This window comes from Ammospiza nelsoni, chromosome 8 (assembly GCF_027579445.1).
Source record: "Ammospiza nelsoni isolate bAmmNel1 chromosome 8, bAmmNel1.pri, whole genome shotgun sequence".
In the NCBI taxonomy this organism is placed as follows: Eukaryota; Metazoa; Chordata; class Aves; order Passeriformes; family Passerellidae; genus Ammospiza; species Ammospiza nelsoni.
In genome coordinates this window covers 14,475,408-14,495,903 of record NC_080640.1, presented here as the reverse complement: position 1 = coordinate 14,495,903, position 20,496 = coordinate 14,475,408, and the positions used below count along the sequence as shown (strand labels likewise).

Sequence of the window (20,496 nt, the reverse complement as noted above, 5' to 3'; positions counted from 1 at the left end):
GCCTCCCAGCACTGACTCTGCTTTTCTGTTTCAGATTGGCAGCAGTGATGCAGGTTGGACCCTGGGCTACATGCTGAACCTGACCAACATGATCCCTGCAGAGGAGCCAGCCGGGCCCCCTCTCTCCCATGGCAGCTATGTGGGGCTGATGGTGCTGTGCTCCCTCGTGCTGGTGTCTGTGCTCCTGTTTGCCTGGCTTCTCTTCCACAAGCCCAAGTGCCTGCAGAAGGGGATTGTTTAGGAAGAACCTGAAGGCGAGAGGAGCCATGTCATCCTGGCTGCTCAGGGCTAGGAGACCCCAGCAGAGCAGGCTGTACAGCAGAGTCCCTCTCACTGAAGCTTCTGACTGTACAACAAGGGCATTTATTTCTTCTGAATCACACTTGCACTGACAGATGTTGGGACATCAGGATCGCCACCTTCTCTGCCAAGGACAGACAAGCTCGTGTCCCCTCCTTGAGTGGGTTGTGCTTTCATTCAAGGAAACTTTGCTGCTTGTTGGTTTCTGCCTTGTGCACAGCATTATAAAGAGAAAAGTGGCAGCAATCTTTGGGAGCCAGTGCTCCTGCAAGGGTTATCTCAGGGTCACACATCCCACCGAGCTCTTGGGAGCTGTCACATCCAGGGTGATCCTGCTCCTTCTCCGCTGAAGCTGTTCCAAGAGCCCTTTCTGCACCAGCACGCCTCTGCTCCCCTCCCTGGCCCTGAGCTCTAGCAGCTACAGCTGGGTACAGCTCTTGCACCTGGCTGGTCCCTGAAGGTGGGTCAGGCTCCCAAATGCCACTCTGGGAAAAGAAGGGATGAGGATGAAGAAACTGAGCATGCTTGTGGTCATCAGCCCTCAGCTGGGCTCTGTCTGCTGTCAGCTCCTTTTGCAGGTGGCAAAATGCCTTTTCCCCACGTCTTCCTGATGTTGTTGCTGGACCAAAGCTGGCTCACTGTTGCACTGAGCCATTCCTGTGTCCCTAAGGTACATCAAGCCACAAGTTCCCAACCAGGCATTGCTGCTTTTTGTAGGAAGAGCTTGTATTGGCCCAGGTTCCTTGGCCAGTAGTGATTGTCTGTGCCTGCAGGGACTCTGGTGTGATCAGTGTGCCCTCAGGTATCACCCACTAAAGCAATCCAGGGTCACTGTGCTGATAACACAGCAGCCTCCAATCTAGGGAAAGTGTTTATTAGTTAATGTTCCTGTAGGCAGCTGGCAGTAGTTAACCAGCATGAGAATGCACGGATTGAACCACTCTTTCCACCAGCAAAATTAGTGAAGATTTGCCTTTCCTTTCCTCATAGCACAGGCTTATCCTATGGCCACAAGACCCAGGGCTTGTGAGTGCACATACTGCAGCCCACACAACCAGGACGATGCCACTGATTGAGTCTATGAATCACTTTCTTCCATTTTTCCATTTCTTGGTCCAAAAAAAAAAAAGAGAGGTAAGTCAGAAATCCATTTTTTAAAAAACACTCAGAAACCACTGGTGCCTGTCTACCTCCCACAAAATCTCAGAAATCTCTTCTCCTAATGACCTGTAAATGTGGAGGCAAAAAGGAAGCAGATATTGCAGAGAGGAAGGCACAGCAAATACTCACCTCCTTCCCCAAGCAGAGGTGCAGGCAGTGTGGAGGGGGTCAGGATGTGCAACCCCAACAATGCCTTCTCGTTCAGGCAAGCACAGACACAGAGCTCTCCCAGTCTGTCCCTCGGCATAGTCCAGGATGGAAAATGTCACACAGTTATTTCTACTTCATGCCTGGAAGTAGAAGCCCTAATATATTGAAGGACCTAAAGGTAAGGGAAAAATCTACCCTGTCCTAAGGTCTTTGGGCAGATCATTGTTCTTCCAAAAACCTGTGTCTTATTTTTGCTCTGAATTAGGTGGCTTCAGCTTCTGTTGAATCTTGTTCTGCCCATTTCCAAAAGACTGAGCAACTCTGCTATTAAAATCCCTTTTTCTTCAGTGGTGCTTGCAAGTTGTCATTATATTATATTAAAGTAGACTGGTTTTCAATCTGTAAAGTGGTCTCAGCTGACCTCACTTGCAGCTCTTGACTCCACTTCTTTTAAAAGTTGTACATATTTCTGAAACTTGGACACCAAAGTTTTCAGCAGGTAGCTGAGTCACTAATAGTGCACATATCTGGTTTTCATCTACGCCTTATGTTATCCATTCATATATCTCTGGTCCAGGTCTGTTCACTTAACAGAAAGTTTTTAGGCTTTTGAGTCCAGCTGGACTGTTGCAACTTGGTCTTTTTTCCCAGCCATGGCATTTCAAAACAGCCTCTGTCTCACATCCTACATCACTGTCTCTCAAAATGAGCCATTTTTCCTTCTGTGTGGCTCCACTGAAATACATATTATTCAAAGAATATTGCCCCAAGCAGATTATCCAGTTCAATCTGCAAATGCCCTTTCACCAGCAGTGAGTCCGCTGACCAGTTTCTGTTTATCTGCAAATACATTGCGATGTGGGAATTCAGCTAGGGATGCAGCCCTCCTTCTGTTGTTTGCAGCAAAGACAGGTAGATGAGAGAGGAGCAGCAGGTTTTGGCTGGAAGGCATGCAGGAGAAACGTGTGATCAGAGCTGCTTCTGGTGCCCAGACAGCCTCACGTGCAGCACAGCCCATGACATGCCACCCTCCTTGCATACGGAGCCCGTGTAGCAGAGCAGAGCCCTGGGGAAGCTCCCAGGTGAGCTGGTGCATCCGTCCTCCCCGTGAACAGCACGGAAACCTGCAGAGGGGCAGGTCCTCTCCTGAGACCTCCTTGGGGATCTGGCAGCTGCTCATCTGTGTCCGTGATGAGAACTGGCAGATCCATTAGGACGTGTCAGAAATTGATGCAAAAACTTCATGTGGAAGTTGGTGTGGAAAGGAAGGTTGTTCCAGTCTGCTCTTCTTGTCCCTGCTAGGGATTTATGTCAAAGGAAAATGTCAAATATCTGGGAGAAGAGCTTTTACAATGTTTTGTATCTTCATTGCAAGTCCCATAGTATTAATACTGTTAGCAAATGATTCTGGAGCCAGGTGAGCAGTGACATCTTCACTTGCTCCTGCTGTATTAATTATCTCACTTTTTGGTTTGAGTTTTGTGGTTTTTTAAGCTTTAAATGTGACTTGAGTGCAACCAAAAGGGCCCGAACTAAGATAAATGCAAAATATGTTACAATATTTTTAAACCTTATGAATTTTAGACCCCATTCATAAATCAGTCTCTCCAGGATAAGAACTTCTGAGGTGACAACATGCCAGTTGAGCAGCCTGAGGCTTCAGGAATCAGTTGACTGAAGGCATCCTGTCAGGGCAAGACCATTGCATGTCACTGCCTGGTAGTGAACACTCACAGAATGGCCTACAATTGTTTTCTCTACATTTCTCCTGTTATTGCAGGACTTTTTTCATGGAGACTACTCAAAATCTTTGGTCAAAGAGATCAAGTTTATGAACATTCATTTCTTTGCTTCTGTGTTGCATCTGATCCAGCTGTATTCAACTCAAATGTGTGTTCCAGAGCCACCCAACATGTACATGAAGACCATTAATGATAGTGGAGGGACTTTCCAAATATGCCAGTATTAATGTATCATTTCTCTCGTTAACACAGTTTATCTGCCTCACTGGTAATTATCTGTGCCTTATTTCTAATTTGATAGCATCTGGCTTTAATTTCTAGACACTTTCTGCTTTACCATTTTGATTTTCTTGGGTAAAGCATCATTTAACATCACATGTTCCTGTCTATCACATATTTACTCACTATTCAGCTCTGCTGTGCTGCCAAGACTCCAGACCTTGGTCTCTCCTGAAGAGAGATCTCTCCTGGGCTCCCAGGAAGCTCTGAGATGTGCTGCAGCAAGGTGACATGAGCGTCTCTGGTTTGGGTTCAGGTGTTGGTTGGTCCATTTCTGGGGAGGTTCCTTGCAGAGGGAGTTGATAGCTTTGCAGAGTGCAAGAGCAGCCTGGTCTCTCTGGGACTGATGACCTCTGTGAGCTCTGCCATGCTCAGCTGAGTGTCAAATGTGGGGCAAAGCTATTGGAACTTGTCAGAAGAGAGAACCTGGGTACCTGCAGCACCCTCACCTCTTGCAGGAAAACTGCTCCCCACCACAGGCTCTAAGTACCTCGGATAAAGCTGCCTCTCCTCTGTGCCCAGGCTACAGCAGATTTCTCCAGCCCTACAGCAAAGCACAGTGGGGCCTCCACTTGGAAGAAAGCTCTCAGAAGTGGGGCCATCACCTCTGCACTGGAAGGCTGATTTGAAGTGTTGGCACTGGCCAGGGCTTTCCAGTTTCTCCCGGAGCAGTTCTGGCGGATGTGTGCCCCTTCACTCTCTGCCCCAGTTCTTCCCATGCTCTGTGCCAGGCAGGATGTGCAGGCTGTGCAGGGCTGCCAGATTTGTCACAGGCTCACAGCCTGTTCAGGAGGGACTGGGGAGAGCACACTGAGGACAGCAGTCCCTGCCACCCAGGCCATGTGTTTTCTTTCCGTGGCCCAACCCTGAAGAAATGGGTCTTTGTTTTGATGCACACACAAGCCTCTGTATGCTTATCATAATAAAGACTTCTGAACTCATGCCAGAAAAGTTTTCATGCTGTTTTCCAGAAGATGGGAGTTTGCCAGTAGTGGAATGGAGCTTCTGGCACTAAACATGGAAAAGTCCTGAGATGTGATTTCCTCTCTTGCCAGTTCCCCAATGCTCTCCTAGGTCAGCTCTGAAGATCCCAGTGGATGGGTAGCATCCCCTCCTGGTAGAGAAATGCACTGTGGTCTTTCCCAGGCTCTGGGCACCTCACACAGGTTGCCTCACTCCTGGGAAGGCTGCTACTGCCCAAACCACATCTTTCTTTGCCTTAGCTTCATCCTGACCTCCTCAAAGCAGTTTGTTCTCCCAAGAACTGCAAGCTGGACAGAAGCAGTCCTCTGTTCTCATTTTCCCTCTCCCTCCCCCAGGCAGCCCCACTGGCATCATGCTGGCACTGCAGCCCACATTTCCACCCCCTAACAGGTGAAGGACAGTGGGCCTGTGCCCCTTGCTCACAGGGCTGCATGTCTCCATGTGCAGCCACAGCCACAGCTCTGCCAAGGCAAACAATGCTTGTCACAGTTGTTATTTTTCTTTCAGCAAGAACTCCCCACAGTTTGCTCATTCTTATGGCTATTAGCTTGAACTTTCCTCAAATTTTCCAATCTTCCTGTGTTAACAATATGGCCAAAACTAAAGTGAACCCATCAGATGCAGTCTTTCCATGGTCAGTTCCAGCAGAATCAGCTCCTTGCTGCCTGTGCCCATCAGCAATGCAACGGTGGGGAGACAGGGCTTGCATTGACATTCCCCTCACTCTCACCACAGTGGCACAGACCTTTCCTTCTCCCCTTCTTTCTCCCACTGTCTCAAGGTCTCTCCATTTTTGAACATATGGGTGGGGGGTGGGGGAGTGCATGATCCATCCCAGATGTATTAGCCGTGTTTTCCAAATAAAGTTTTTATTTACTTCGTTCACTGTTTCTAAGTCCTAACATCTTCTATTGTTTGTTTCTGCTTTCATCAGTGTTTTCAAACATATTTATTATTGTCATTTTCCTAGAATGTGTAAAGGCCACGCTAGGTCAGATCAAACAGGCAGGGCATTGGCACTCGTCTCCAGCTGTGTGGTGGGCGAGGATTTAGAGGGATAGCTAGGGAAACAGCATAATCCTTTTCTTCTACACATCAGGGGCTTAGGAAATTTGTGATCAAATAATTACTTCAAGATCTGATAACTCTGACTCTGTTCTCTATGAATTCATTTTATCCTCTTTTGCACTCATTAACTTCCAGGTTTGATGATGTAATTTCAGGGTGTCTTTAGTGCAAAACTCTTTCCTTTTGTATGCTTAAACCTGCTGCCTGATGACAGGCTGCCTCCATCCCTGTGCTACGGATAACACTGACTAACTCTCCAGACCTAGTAGTGTGTGAGATGTGTTTTCCACCCACATGAGATTTTGCCCATGGCTCCTTTTTAGGCTCTAATGCTCTGGCATTTCTTTTTTTACTGTTGTTTCTTATATCAGTGCTGCTTGCCTCCATAGGAAAGTGAGAGTTTTCCTCATGTGTCCCTTGGCAGCACTGCAGTTCCAACTCTGCCACTACTGTCCCAGGCTACTGAAAGCAGCCTAGGAAGGGAAAGGGGAGGGTGAAACTGGCCAAACATGGGGCTTGCACTATTTTACTCTAGCCCTGCCTAGCACTCTCTGGCTGCCAAGTAACACTGGGTAGTGCTGGAAACCTGCCCGTGACTCTTTCACATGGCCTTCATTGCTGAAGCCTGGGGAAAGAGCAGCTCCACGGGAGCCCAGCAGCCCTGGGAGCAGGGATGTGAAGGAGGTGAAGGCATTTCCCACTGCTGTTGTGGGCTGCCAGCTTTGCAAAATACCACCAGACACATCTTGCTGAGAGATAAGAACTGTCCTACCATACCCATGCTCTCCACGCCACAGCTTCAGCTACTTTGCCTTGGTTTCTGGCATGTGCTGGGAGAAGCTATCACCTCCAGCACTGACACTTAGATGGGTGCAATGCCATTCCTGCTCCTGAACGTGTGCTGCTTTCAGACTGGCTGACAAGCAGGGATGGGGGCAGATGGGGCTTACCTAGCAGAAAGTATTAATATGGTTTCTGCTATCTCTATGTATGTGTAATATTTTTATTTTTCTTTTCATGTCTTCAAAAGGGTATTTTTTAAAAAACAGGGGTTAAGAGGGAACTGTGCAGGTGGGGAAGAAGACCAAGAAGGCAGAGGATCAAGGAGAGAAATTACCACTATGATGGTGCTTGGGCAGAAGAATGTTGGATATGGGAAAGTCTGAGTATGCCAAGTCATAAGCAGGCAATCCATGTGCCTTGACCACCAGCCTGTACTGTTTGCATCAGAGGCCATCAAGAGCAGCTAGAGGCTATAAACAGGGACTCCTTGGTTTGACCAATGCTCTTCCTGGAAAACTGAGATAGAAAGACAGCAGTCCAAGCAGATGTGGAGAATGGGTAAGAAAGCACTGGGAAAGAAGCAAGCCTTGACATGGAAATTAGAGCAATGCAGCACAGATCCACCTCAAAGCTGAAGGGAAAGCAAATGTTTGGCATGGCACTATCCCGGGCAGCCCATTACTGGTGGCCAGAGGAGCTCCTCTCTAGCATGGCCCAGATATAGCAGAATAGCATGCTCATGTTACCAAAGGGGGCCTTTCTCTTGGCCTGTCCAGCCGTGATGGTAAATTTTTCAGCTGTTTGTGCTCATGTTTGGTCTCTGTGTCAGGGTTGTCCTAGTAAATACCTCTGTCAGAGCCACTAGGCTGCTGGAGTTTTAGCCTTGTGGGGCAGAGAGCTGGGACCACGAGGTGTTTGCTGCCCACTGGGATAAGCATGGCAGAGGGGTGGAGAGGAACCAGCTTCCCCTATACCCAGAAACAGTTTGCAATCCTTTGTTGCAGACAGCAGGACATGTACATTTGCCTATATGCAGTTAAGCAATGTCGTCCTGCCCAGCGCCGGTCAGAGCTCTTTCTCATGCCGCCTCCCGGAGCAGGGCGGGGTGATAGCAGACTGTTGGAGCGGAGCTCTCCGTGATGGTTCCTGCTCAGCAGACAGCTCCTGCATCACATCGCACTCTGCTCTTCCCTCCCCCTGCACCGTCCCAGCTCGGCAGTTCGGGCAGCCAGCTGTGGCAAGGGCCATGCAGTCCCTGCCGCCTCTGTTTGTCCCGGGAGCAATGGGATCGCTGGGTGAGCCGGGCCGGGCAGAGGGGCCGACTGACCCGCGGCGGTGCCTGCTCTGTTTCCCCAGGAGATGGGGCAGGAAAGGAGGCGCGGAGCCGGGGCCGGGCTGCGGGGAGGGGCGGAGGGAGCTGCCCGCGCCGGGCAGGGCTGCGGGGATCGTGCGGGCAGCGAGGCCGCCCGGCGCTATCCCCATCCCGATCCTCTGGGCTCCTGCCCCACGGGAGGTGACGGGCAGAGCAGAGCCCCCCGCCCGCCGGCCCCCTCTCCTCTTCTCTCCTTCCCCCGCCCGCCGCTCCCCGAGCGCTTGGCAGCCCCGACGCCCTCCGCAGCCAGTTTTCCAGCCCTGCGCTTCTTCTGCGGTGACAGCCAGTGGCTGCGGGGCCCTGTTTGCTGTCCAGTTAATAAGTGAGCCGGAGCGGGGGGAAACTTCTCCGGCGGAGGAGAGCGGGCTCGCCGGGGGCCGGCCGGCCGGCCGGGCGGGCGGGCGGGGGGAGCATTCCTGCGCCGCGGGGCCCCGGCGCGCCCCGCTCCCGCCGCCCCCCGCCCGCAGGTGCAGGGGGCTGGCACTCGGCAGCTGGAAAGAGCTGGTTGGAGTTTGCACTTTAAGCTCCCGGCGGGGAGGGAGCCGAGGCTGGGAGCTGGTCCGGGCGCCCGGCGCCGCGGGAGGATGGCGCGGTGGCTGCGGCCCCTCGTGGGAGCCCTGCTCCTGCTCGAGGGGGCGGCCGCCCTCAGCTTCCTCCACCATCGCTACGAGGAGCTGGTGCAGGCCCTGTTCCGCGTGCAGAGCCAGTGCCCCTACGTCACCCGCATCTACAGCATCGGCCGCAGCGTCGAGGGCCGGCACCTCTACGTGCTGGAGTTCAGCGACTACCCGGGCATCCACGAGCCCCGTGAGTACGGGGGGAAGGGGACAGCGGCCCCGAGAGGAGTCGGCACGCTCCCTTCCACGCGGCGCTGCCGGGGCGCTGGGTGGGGGTATCTCCCTTTCCAGGCGGGACTCTGGCAGTGCCCAGGTGCCAGGCGGGGCGGTCTCCGGCAGGGACCCCGCAGCCGGCCCAGGGCCCGCCCGGCCCGCACACACGCCCCGTGCCGTGCACTGTGCCTGCGTGAGCTGCAGCGTGGCCCGGGCGCGTACTTTGGACGCAGCTCTGAGTTTTCAGTTGAAGCTAATGCAAGAACGCAGGCGAGTCCATCCCAGCACCCCGCCTGCCCTACCACGCTCTCCCTCCCAAAACAGTGTTGTCCAGGCGAGGAGAGCAGCATCCACCCTCTGCTCTGTGCTGCCGGGTGGTGACAGGACAGAAAGTGTTCGGCCCTTCCTCCTGCAGACGGCAAACCCGGGAGGACAGCGAGCGGGGATCCTGGCAGAGAGGGCCTGGGCTTCTACAGCCCTCGCAGCCCGTGGGCAGTGCGGCCCCAGTGACAGGCTGGTCTCGGGGACCGCCACCTGCTGCCACGTGGCCCTGTGGAGCCCTGGCAGCGATGGCCCCGTGAGCTGCTGCCTGAGCAGCTTGGGGATGCTGCCGAGCCAGCCCTTGCTGGCAGCCAGGTGCCCTGGGGGGCTGAGGAGAGCAGCTGCCTCTCCAGGCTGGGGGGCTGCACACAGGGCTCCCTCGCATCCCTGCCTTGTGCCCCTGAGCTGCAGGTAAGGACAGAGCTTTCTGCAGGATTTTTGCCTTTTCAGGTCCTGGTTGATGTGATTAAACGCAGGGGCTGATAAGTGCAGGCAGCCTAGTCACGTGGAAAACTGCCAGCAGGGCTGCAGGGGTGTGCAGAACCTGTGCCCCCCTCTGAGGAGCAGCCCCCCACAAACCCCACAGCACCCCATGTCTGGCAGCTCTGCTCTGGGGGTGTATGCTCCCGTCCTGTGCCCATGGTGTCATTTTCAGGGGTGCCAGGAGGTGAGATGGGAGGCTTCCCACCTTTACTACCTCTGTGACAGCCCTGTTCAGCACTGGGAAACCTGCATGGCACTGAGGGCATCTGGGGTCCCTCCACAGTGCATCAAGGGCTGATTCAAAACGCAGAGTGAGCAAAGGGCGCTGGCAGTGCACCACTGGCTTTTAGACTTGCAGAACCACATGAAAGCAGACGGAAAGGCTGTAGGAGATGACTCAGATCTCCCCTGCCCCAGGCAGGCAGCATGGACATGTGGCCCTGCTTGTAGCATGGGCCACTGTCAGGCTGGCACTTTCAGTTTGAGTAGCATGAGGAATTTGGGAAACTGGATTTCCTTGAAGGACATGAAAAGTAACTCTGAAAAGCAAGCTCAGAGTCAATGGGCTTGCATGCAGTAATTAGAGTTTGTGTGCAGTAATTAGAGTTTGTGTGCCCATATACATTAAGTTTAGGGATTTGCATACTGAAAAAGGCTGACAAATCCTGCTGCAGACTCAAACAAAGCAGAGAATCCTTGCTGAAACCTTCTTTTCAGGCTGCACATATCCCCAAGATTTTTCTGAGTTTTTAATAACTGGATTATCTAACTAAATTAGTTCTTATGTCCCTGAAATCTAACAAGATCAAAATATGTGTCTCACCTCTGGTGTCTTGCACTGAGAGACAGCAATCAAAAAACGTGGAAAAGCAAAATCTTTAGCTTGAATTAGACTTTTTTTTTTTTAATGCAGCAAAGGCACAGGGGATTTTGCAAGCAGCAGCTCACAATCTGGGGATGTGATGCCTTTTACCTCAGGATCCTGACAGACATCATACCTGGCAGCAGGGCTACACCCTGCCACTGCATGTCTGATCCCTGCTGGTGTCCAGAAAGCTCACGGTGCAATGGGAGTCTCAAGATCTGGCAAGCCAGCATTTGTAACAACACTTTTTTTTTCCCTGAGTCTTTCATGTGACAGCCAGGCTCCCTTTTTAACTTAATTCCCCTGTTGTCTTTCGTTCTACCAATGCTGGCTCCAGCCTGCAATGTGACATTTTATTTTCCCACAAGTAACTGCTTTAAAAGGCCTCTGGGAAAGCACAACCTGTCCCTCACGTCCTGCCTCTCCTTCAGCAAAGCAGCAAGTCCTGTTCCAGGCACTGTCTGCCTGTGGTCTCCAAGTCTGTATTTTGAGATCTTATTTTAGAAAAGCCAGTGGCAAGAGACCTTTTTGGTCATACTGGAGCTGCCTGAGGGACAGTTTGATCCATATTCAGCTCAGCTGCTGAGGGTTTCTCCAGGCTCTTTTCACTTGAGGATGAGGAGGGCCTTGATCTCGGAGGCAGGTAAAGGGGAAGGAAAGATGCAGAGCTGGGAATGGACCGGGCTGGTGAGGGGCACTGAGAGCAAATGTGGAAGAAACAGTCTGTCACCTCCACTGCCACCTGCCCCAGAGCTCTGAGGCCCTGGCAGCCTGGGGCAATCCTGCCAGTGCTCCCTGGTCGTTTTGTGCTGCCTTTCACCAACCCAAGACCAAATCACCAGCAAATACTCTTTCTTGTGTGCTCCAAAGGTCCAAAGCAACCTGGAGGAGAGTCTGAGCTGCTCTCAGAGTGCTGTGCAAAATGCAGTGGAGCCCATATGAGAACTGTGCAGCTCTCCCTCACTGAGGTTTGCATTTTGCAAGGGAAAGGGTCATTTTAGACCATTTATCGAGTGTCCCTTGGGCTTGCCTGGGGCTCCCTGTGGTAGGCATTTGCTCTTCCCCCCTGTCCCAGCCCTGGCTGATGGTGTCACTCTCTTGCTTTCTCCAGTGGAGCCAGAGTTCAAGTATGTTGGGAACATGCACGGGAACGAAGTGCTGGGCCGTGAGCTGCTGCTGCAGCTCTCGGAGTTCCTGTGTGAGGAGTACCGCCGGGGCAACGAGCGGATCACGCGCCTCATCCACGACACGCGCATCCACATCATGCCCTCCATGAACCCCGACGGGTACGAAGTGGCTGCCAAGCAGGTACCAGGCAGTGATCACCTCCTCCAGGGTAGGGGCAGAAAGCCCTTCACATCCCTTTGGGATGCTCTTCACTGCAGCTAGAAGGAGGGGGAATCCTTTCTTTTCATGCCCTGCCAAATTTGTCCCCGTCAACTGCTGTTGCTGCTTGTCACCTCCTTGCCGAGAGCTCGTGCCGTGCGTCCTGTTACAGGTGAACTTGGCAGATGATGGAGAAGACTTCCTATACCTGTCTCACTCTCCTTGGAAGATATTTGTCACAGAAGGGTCACTGCAAATCCCCTGCCCTAGACTGGGCAAGTGAGAGCTGAATGCTGCTGTCGTAAGCAGGCAGAGACATGAGAGATGGGGGGGGTGGAAATAAGCCCCTTAGTACTCCTGAAAAAAAATCACCCATTTCTTTGTGCTTCTAGACTTCAGGGAGATATTTGTGGCTCTTACAGCTAAAGTAAATTATTTGTTTTGTGGCTTACTCTGTCACCCTGAAAAATGAAGATACTGTTATTGATTTTCCCTGTCAGTACCAATACTCTTTATTGCCCTGCCAGCAATAACACATGTTGTAACTCATAGGCATTGAAGTGCTTTTACAGTGGCCATTCTCTGATGCCCAACGTGACTGCACCCAACCTGGACTCACCCCTGTGATGCACCTTTGCCCCACAGGGCCCAGACAGCAACGGGTACTTGACAGGGAGGAACAATGCCAATGGAGTGGACTTGAACCGCAACTTTCCTGACCTCAACACCCTCATGTACTACAGCAGGGAAATCAGCGGGCCAAATCACCACATCCCACTGCCTGACAACTGGAAAAGCCAGGTACCAGTCTGGGGTACTGTGAGGGCTACAGCATCCTCTTAGAGTGTCTCAGCATGCAAGCAAATACACTGCCCTTTGGCTTGCACAGTGCTTGTTTCCTTCTCTGAGCCTTCTGCCTGCAGAGAAACGACGCAGTCCTGGTCCCATATCACAGCTTGCCCCTCTGCCAGGAGAGGCTGACATCACAACCAGCTTGGGGGAGCAGGCTGCAGTGCACAGGGCAGAGGAGGTGGCATATGCTGGCTAACACCTGTGCCTCAGGTTTTGGGGTTTAGCTGGGGGAACTGCCTTGTGTATCAGGGCAGTTGGTGGAGAACAGAGGAAGCTGCAAGGGCTGCAGCAGACACATTGCAGGACAGGGTCTGACATGGTCAATCACACCACAGCCTGGCATGGAGCAGCAGCTGGCACGTCTCCTTCTCCCTGTCTCCTTCTCTCTTCTCCTTACAGGTGGAGCCAGAGACATTGGCTGTGATCCAGTGGATCAGCAGCTACAACTTTGTGCTCTCGGCCAATCTGCACGGTGGAGCAGTGGTGGCAAACTACCCCTATGACAAGTCCCAGGACCAGCGGTTCAGGAGCCACCGGCGCACGGTCAACACACCTACCCCTGATGATAAGCTGTTTCAGAAGGTGAGCACAGCCACGCTGAGCAAGGACATCCCCTGGCAAGGTGCAGAGCGAGGCCTGGATGGGAGCTCTGGTCACTGCATCATGCAGGAGCTGAGCCAAGAAACGTGTTGGAAATAATCATTAGCAGACTACAGCATTTCTGCCAGCCACTGGCTCGGGAGCCAGGTCAGGACAGTCCCACCACAGGGACAGGCCATGCTTAACTCTCAGGGGCCCGTTCCTTGTCCATGCTTGGTTTTCCCATAACCCAAATACCACTGGTATACTCAGTAACAACCTGCTTTTCCCAAGCTGGAAGCTGCACTCAGCTTCGACACACCATCTTAGAATGCAAAGGGTTTTTTTCCTAGAGAGCTGACTGGGAGCCTGTTGATACCAGGATAAAGGAGGTGGGTGCCCAGCAGAGGCTTATGGATGGCAAAGAACAACTACAACAAACAGCAAGACTCCAGGAGCATAAGCAGACAGCAGAGAATGAATCAGTCTGTGCTGTTGATCCTGTTAGTGCTAGCTGAAACTTGTGGTTTTTCTTCATTATCCCAGAAAACAATGCCTTCAGTCACTGCTTCCATTAGGAAATACCCAGCATAAGAAAAAAGTAAGTCTGCCTCAGAACAGTTAATGAGAAAAATAAGTCCAAGCTGGAGTCCAGCCTTTTCTGGAAGCAGAATCTGCAGGGGCTTGTCAGGACCTCCTGGGATCACGGCTGTGCTCAGACCCAGATGTCAAGATGCTGCAGTCTGGGGCGTAGGCTAATGATACCCACATGGCCTCACGACTCAGAAATGTAGAGAAGTAACTGTTTTCCTGCCAACAGAATGATATTGCACTGGAATCTGAACCATAATAAAGGGTATAGAGTTTGCCTTAGAAAATGCAAATGCCAGTCTCTCTTAAACTGTGTCTTACGCAAAGGACTGGCCATGGATGCAGCAGCCCAGTTTTAGCCCTGCCTTCATGTCTAAAAATAAACAGTAATCTTAATAAGGACAACAAACAAGTCGTTGCTAGAACCAGAACTTGCCCAAACTCTTTCCTAATAGAAATTCCCCCGATATGTATCTGGTATTTGCCAGGACTGATACTGGTTGCTTTTCTTCATATAGGTTTTTCCTCTATTAGTGCCATTTGCTGTGTGGGGCCAAGTTTCCCCCCATAGGTCCAGTGCCTTCTGCTCCCTCTCTTTTTAGTATGAGCAGGGCAGAAGCCCTTTTGCCATCAACAAGCTTCCAGCTTGCCAGGTTACTGCTCTTCCTTGTAGTCTTGCAGAGGTCCTGGGCACCTCGTGTTGTATTTTGTGGCAGTAAAATGCAGGAACTCTCTCCTGTCTGACTTCCCTCCCGTGCTCCTCAGCAAAGGAGGGAGCGTGTTTTGTCCAGAGCCAGGCAGGTTCTCCAGCCATGTGAGGCTGGTGCAGTGACCACTGGCTGCTCTCCCTCTAGCTGGCCAAGACCTACTCATATGCCCACAGCTGGATGCACCGGGGCTGGAACTGCGGGGACTACTTTGCTGATGGCATCACCAATGGGGCATCCTGGTACTCGCTCAGCAAAGGTAAGGGCTGGGCCAGTGAGCACCCCCCACAGCTAAAGGAGGTGAAGGGATAGACAAGAAACCTCAGGACAGGATGGGTTGGGGAAGGACTATGGCAATAGGATTGTGCCCATTACTAGACACCATTCTGGTGTTTTGTATCTCAGACCAGGAAATGGCTTGGGAAAGAGCCACAGAAAAAGCCAAGGTCTGCAGAGACCTTCATCCTATGTGCTTCTAGACAAAGGAAACATTAATCTGCTAGTGTATTTGAAAATCCTATGGTGTAATTCTGTCAAAACCCAAAACTGTGACCAAAGGGAAGGCAGCTGCTAGTTCCTGAAAACTCTCATTAAAAAAGGCACCATGAGGAAACTGAAAAATCAACACATAAGACTAGACAAAAGATTGAAGAGGAACTGGAAGAGATATATAGGCCCCCTGTGGTACCAAACCTCCCTGGGCTTCTGAAGGCAGGTTAATGAATGATCCAGCTGAAGAAGAGAGTTGGCAGCTACAAGGAGAGGGCTGCATGGGTGGAGAAGGCTCTAGTTGCACTGTCATGCAGGGAGGAGGCTGCACCTGTGGTGCAGAGAAGGAGAATGAGATGGTTCTGGTCAAAGAAAGATGGGCTAGGATTACTGGGACATAGAAATAGGAAGGGAGCCATGCCCTGGCCATAGGGTATTCTTCTCTTCCAGGCATGCAGGACTTCAATTACCTCTACACCAACTGCTTTGAAATCACCCTGGAGCTAAGCTGCAATAAGTTTCCCCCTGAGGAGGACCTGGAGAGGCAGTGGATGGCCAACCGAGAGGCCCTTGTTGCTTTCATTGAAGAGGTAAAGGCACAGTCCTGAGACCAACATCCTTCTCCTGCAGATCCCCATGGGCCCTGGTGGTAGGGGACCAGTAGGCACCAAGAGTGGAAGAGAGTTGGTTATGGACATCACGGGGTGCTCTTGTTGGTGCTCTTTGGGGAAGTTGTTGTGTCCTAGACTGGCTGTGGTGGGGACAGCCAGGATCACCAAGGGTACAGGGAAAGGTAGGGCTGTCCCCAAAGCTCTGTCCTTCTCGGCAATACCCTCTTGAGCAAAGGAGGGGCCTTGACCCATCCATCTGTCTCCCTCCCTGCAGGTTCATCAGGGCATCAAAGGGATGGTCTCAGATGAGAACAACAATGGCATTGCAGGAGCAGTGATTTCTGTCCAGGGAATCAGCCATGACATCACCTCTGGTGGGTTGTTGATCTGCTTATGTGTCTGAATATGTGAGTGAAGCTAGCAGGCAAGGCTATACTATGGGAGGCCATCATGGTTTGCTTCCCAAAGACACTAAAGAAATAAGACATCACTAGAGAAATACAAGCCTATCCTTATCCTTGACCAGGGTGGGCTTAGGAATGCCTAGGAAGGACAGAGGTGAGAACTGGAATGCAAACTATCCTTATTGTAAAGGACTTCAGAAACTCAGCTCCTATTTTATCTGGGAGGGACAATTGAGGGGATAATCTACTCAAGCCTGTAAGTATCTGCAAAGAGTTGAAACAGAAGATAGCAAAGAACAAGATGAAAAAAGAAAGAATAAGATGAAAGACTGAAAGTTCACACCAGAGAAGTTTAGACTGAGAATTAAGTGCCGCTTTACAGCTACCCAGGTTGTGGTTGTTTCTCCCTTGCTGGCCAATTTTAACCTCCATTCCATGAACACCCTCTTCCAAGCAGACCGAACACTGCAGACTGCCTGCAGAAAATAGCTGATATTACAGCTCTTCAGAGGTCAGATTTGAAATCATTAAAGCTCCTCCTGGCTATAGGTCTGTGAGTCAGTAACACTAATATTTGGCACTTATTATGCCAACCTGCATAGGAAAGGGGACTGTGGAAGAAATCACAGAAGAGCTGGCTGTCAAGGGCCCTCTGAATTCTTCTGTCCAGCTTGGAGCAAGATTTTCCCCAGCATTGGCTCTGATCAGCCATTGCTCCCTCCAGCCAATTCTCACTGACCTCAGGGATGGATATTTCACAGCCTAACTAACCCTGTTACCAGGGTTCTACCATATTCAGGTGAAGCTGCACTCCCAGCTCCACTCTGTAGCAATTTGCAATACCTACCCAGTTACATAGATGGGATTATACTCAGATTTCCAAAGTGATCCATAATGTGGTGTTTCCTCACTGTTGATTGTCCCCTGTCCCTAAGCACACCAGGGCACAGTCTGTCCAAGTGCTTCTGAGGCTTTCTTATGCAGGGAATCAGGGAGCAGCTGAGCCAATGAGCAACTAAATCCTGCTAACCTAAAGGTGGCAAAATTGTGTATGGTGGGAATTAGATTGTGTTATACATAAGGAGTCAGACTGGAGCTGTGATTGTCCTTAGGTCTGCTGTCATCTGACTGGTGAGTGCTCAGCTTTGCAGCCCCCCTACACAGCCACAGCCAATGCTGCTGTACAGTCCCCTTTCATTTGGCTTTTACTTGCAGACTGACCTCTCCATAGCACTCATGAGACATCACTTGCAGTACACCGGTGTGAATCCAGCCTTGAGATAGCCAGCAGATTTGGGAAAAAAAATCCAGGTTTTGAAGGCTACACATCCTAGAGGAAGTAACTCAGCGAGAATTACTGGTCTTATGCTTTGCTCCCTGAGCATCCTGAATGCTTTCTTTTCCTACCTTGTGTTCCAGGTGATATGGGAGATTATTTCCGGCTGCTGCTGCCTGGCACTTACACTGTCACAGCCTCTGCAGAGGGGTACCAGCCCCTGACAGTCACAACAACAGTGGGCCCAGCTGCACCTTCATTGGTGAGTCAGGCTGCATAGTCACAAGGGTTTCTCAAAATATCTTCACCCCAGGGAGAAAGAAGTGTGGTGGGGGATGTCTATTGAGCAGCAGAGAAAGGAGATAGGATGTAGAGCATTTCCAGAGGCTGTAGATTATCTGTTTTGGCAGACAAGGCTCCACACAGCTCACAGCAGTGAACAGAGTGAAGACAATGCCATGTGCCTTTCAATTCCTTACTGAGGCCTTGCAGCTACACTGGGCTCCTATACGAGACTCTGTGTCCTTCTGCCTCTTGGCCATGGGAGATCTCCTGGCTGGCTGGGACTGCTGCTTTTCAGCTCTCCCTCCATCCTCTTCACTCTCCAGGATAAGATGATGTGGAGACAGCCTGGGTTCAGTTATCCCCCCAGCTTTGTGGGTTTCAGCACTCTGCTATCATCTGCGTTCTGCCTGGAACCAAACACGTTATCAAACTCATAGCAAGAGGCTGAAGTCTGCCTTTCTTTTTTGCTGAGAGCACCAGAGACAAACGGGAACTGAGTGCAAACAAAGAGCAGCCAAGCACCTTCAGGAAATGAAGTGTTCTTGAGACACTGGTGTGTCTCCTACAGCACCTTTGTGAGAGCTGGCTAGACAGCTAGAAATTGGTTGTAAGAAAAGTGGGTGGTGATCCCTGCCCCTGCTGCTGCCTTGTGAACATGGTGGAACGACAGATGCAGGCTCCTCAAGAGACCAGACCCCAACCCCCCCACCATCTGCAGCATCCTGGCACATCCTTTGCTTCACTGTATGTGCACTGGTCAGGCTCTGCTGCAAATACACTGTGGTTGTTCTCCCACCTTCCATTGCTTCATCCCACCCTGCCCAGCCTCTGAAGTTCTTCCAGAGCTACCCTCTTCTCAGGACTAGAAACCTTCTAATTTTCGTACTAAATTTATTTATGGTCAGTTTATGCCTATTTGTTCTTCTGCCAATGTTGTGCTTTAAATAGCTCATTTTCTTGCCTGGTGTTTATTCCCTAGTATATTTATAGGGAGCTGTCAAGCCCAGTCCTTTGTTTTGCTAGGTTAAGCACCCAGCTCTTTGGGTTTCCTTTTTAAAACAGATTTTCTTTTTATGTGTTACTGTAGAAGACTGATTTGTTCCCTGATGGTCTGATTCTTGCATATCTCCTCTCACAGCAGCCCTTCTTTTCCAGCCTCCAGTTCCCATTTCTGCAACACCTCCCATTCTCACTCTTCACCTCATCCCTCCCCCAAGAAGCCTGTGCAGCCCCATTCCAGTTTCACCTTTCTGTATGGCCTCCCTATTCCCCCTTTATCTGATGCTGTGTTTTTCACACTCCCTGTCCCCTTCTCCCTCTTGTACTGCTTGTGTGGCTGTAGTGGATGGAGGTTTCTTTCCCGAAATTTTTTTGCCTGGGTCCACTAGGAGGACTGGTTGCTGAAAGACTGATTAAGCTAACAAGATGCTTAAAGGAACTGTCTTAAACCATCCTCTGTATTAAATACTCACAGAGATGCAAAGCAATGCTGTGTGTCCACTCTCTGGTGAGAAAAGGAGAATAAAGGACATAGCTCAGTCCCTTGCCATTCACAGCTCATCTTCCAAACCATTCTAGGACATCACATGGCCACAGGAGCAACTCTGCATAAAAAACACCGTTCATTGTTAGTATATTTTCCACAGGAGGAAAAAAATTTACAGCTGCTTCAAGAACTGATTTTCTTAAACAATGGCTGAGACCCCTTATTGTTTGACTTGGCCCCAGAGTCCCTTCGAAGGAAGAGGCAGGTCCGGAAGAGCACATACACTGTATTAAATGCAGTTATCTTTATTCTTTCTCCAGGTGCATTTCCAGCTCAAACAAGGAGTGGTCAGGAAGCCTGCGGAGCGCAAAGCCTCAGGCACACGGATGAACAAAGCCCTTCAGAAGAAGGTGGTGCCAAGAGCCACCCGCAGGGGGACCCAAAGATGAGGACAGCTCCTTTGGCTGAGAGCTGGGGAAGCCGTTTACATGAGGCCTGGCTGATCATTCCAGCCAGTGAACTTTCCAACAGTTCAGCATGAAACTAGCCCAGATTATTAAACAAGGAAGTATTTAATCCCTGAGCAAATTGTGAAGTCATTCAGAACAAAGTGAGCCTGGGCTACAGTTCCCTGGGCATTGTGTCTGTGGGTGCTGAGTTCTTCTCCTGCACTTGCTCCATCTCAGAGAGCTCTGCTCTCTTTATTCCTGAACTGTTGCTACAGCCTACATGAAATGCCACGAGTGAATTCCAAGGATGATGAACCCCATCCTTGGTGTCAGCTGCACTCAGAAAAGGAGCACATGAACAATAGTCCTCTGGGTGCAAGCACCATGCTTCACCCTCAGGTAAGGACACTTGAAAAGGCAGCTTTTACTGCTAGGCCCAGGGTTACAGTTCTGCCTAGGCTTAGGGTTCTGAAAACCCCAAAGCCCAGAGCTCCAGGCACACTGCAGCTGCAAAAGGCAAGCCAAGGGAAACACAAAACTGCCACAACATGTGGCTTCCTCCACAGCTTTTTCCTTGGAACCAGCTTTAGCCCAAGGCTATATTTACTGCCAGACCTACGTTTAGGGTTCCACCCAGGGTTAGGGTTCTGGGCTTTGTGGTTTTCAGAACCCTAAGCCTAGGCAGTAAATACAGCCTTGAGCTAAGGCTGGTCAAAAGGAGAAAGCTGTGGAATAAGGCGTGTTTTTGCAGTTTTGTCTTCCCCTTGGGATGCCTTTTACAGCTCCGGTGTGCCTGGAGCTCTGGGCTTAGTGGTTTTCAAAACCCTAACCCTAGGTGGAACCCTAACCCTAGCAGTAAAAGGAGCCCTGGGCTAGAAAATGTGGGACTGTCTCAATTCCAGTCTTCAGGGCAGGGTCAGAGAGTAGGGAGACTCCTTCCCTAGAACAGGACCACCAGCCCCAGAGGCCACATCAGTCACCCTCGCTGGCTGCTGTGGGGTTGGCAGTGCAGCAGAAAAATTAGAGTCTCAGTCACAAGTGTTTCCCCTACAAAAGGGTTCCTGCAATATACAACCCTCTGGATGTCCCTCTCTCTGGGCTGG

At 51.0% G+C, this 20,496-nt stretch overlaps 2 protein-coding genes across 2 annotated transcripts in view; both read left to right on the top strand.

Moving 5' to 3' along the window:
* The window catches only part of ENTPD1 (ectonucleoside triphosphate diphosphohydrolase 1), a 33,826-nt gene extending 28,320 nt beyond the window's left edge, over positions 1-5,506 (top strand). The window contains exon 10 of the mRNA XM_059477200.1: positions 35-5,506. Coding sequence (XP_059333183.1) covers positions 35-241 — 207 coding nt within the window. The 3' untranslated portion in view covers positions 242-5,506. The remainder of the gene's footprint in view (positions 1-34) is intronic.
* A 2,660-nt stretch (positions 5,507-8,166) lies between these two features.
* CPN1 (carboxypeptidase N subunit 1) lies at positions 8,167-19,532 on the top strand. Its single transcript, XM_059476619.1, has 9 exons — positions 8,167-8,646; positions 11,450-11,646; positions 12,310-12,465; positions 12,916-13,098; positions 14,541-14,652; positions 15,333-15,472; positions 15,768-15,867; positions 17,317-17,435; positions 19,265-19,532. The coding sequence occupies exons 1-9, from the start codon at positions 8,424-8,426 to the stop codon at positions 19,391-19,393; spliced, it is 1,359 nt and encodes a 452-aa protein (XP_059332602.1). The 5' UTR covers positions 8,167-8,423; the 3' UTR covers positions 19,394-19,532.
* The last annotated feature ends 964 nt before the right edge of the window (positions 19,533-20,496 follow it).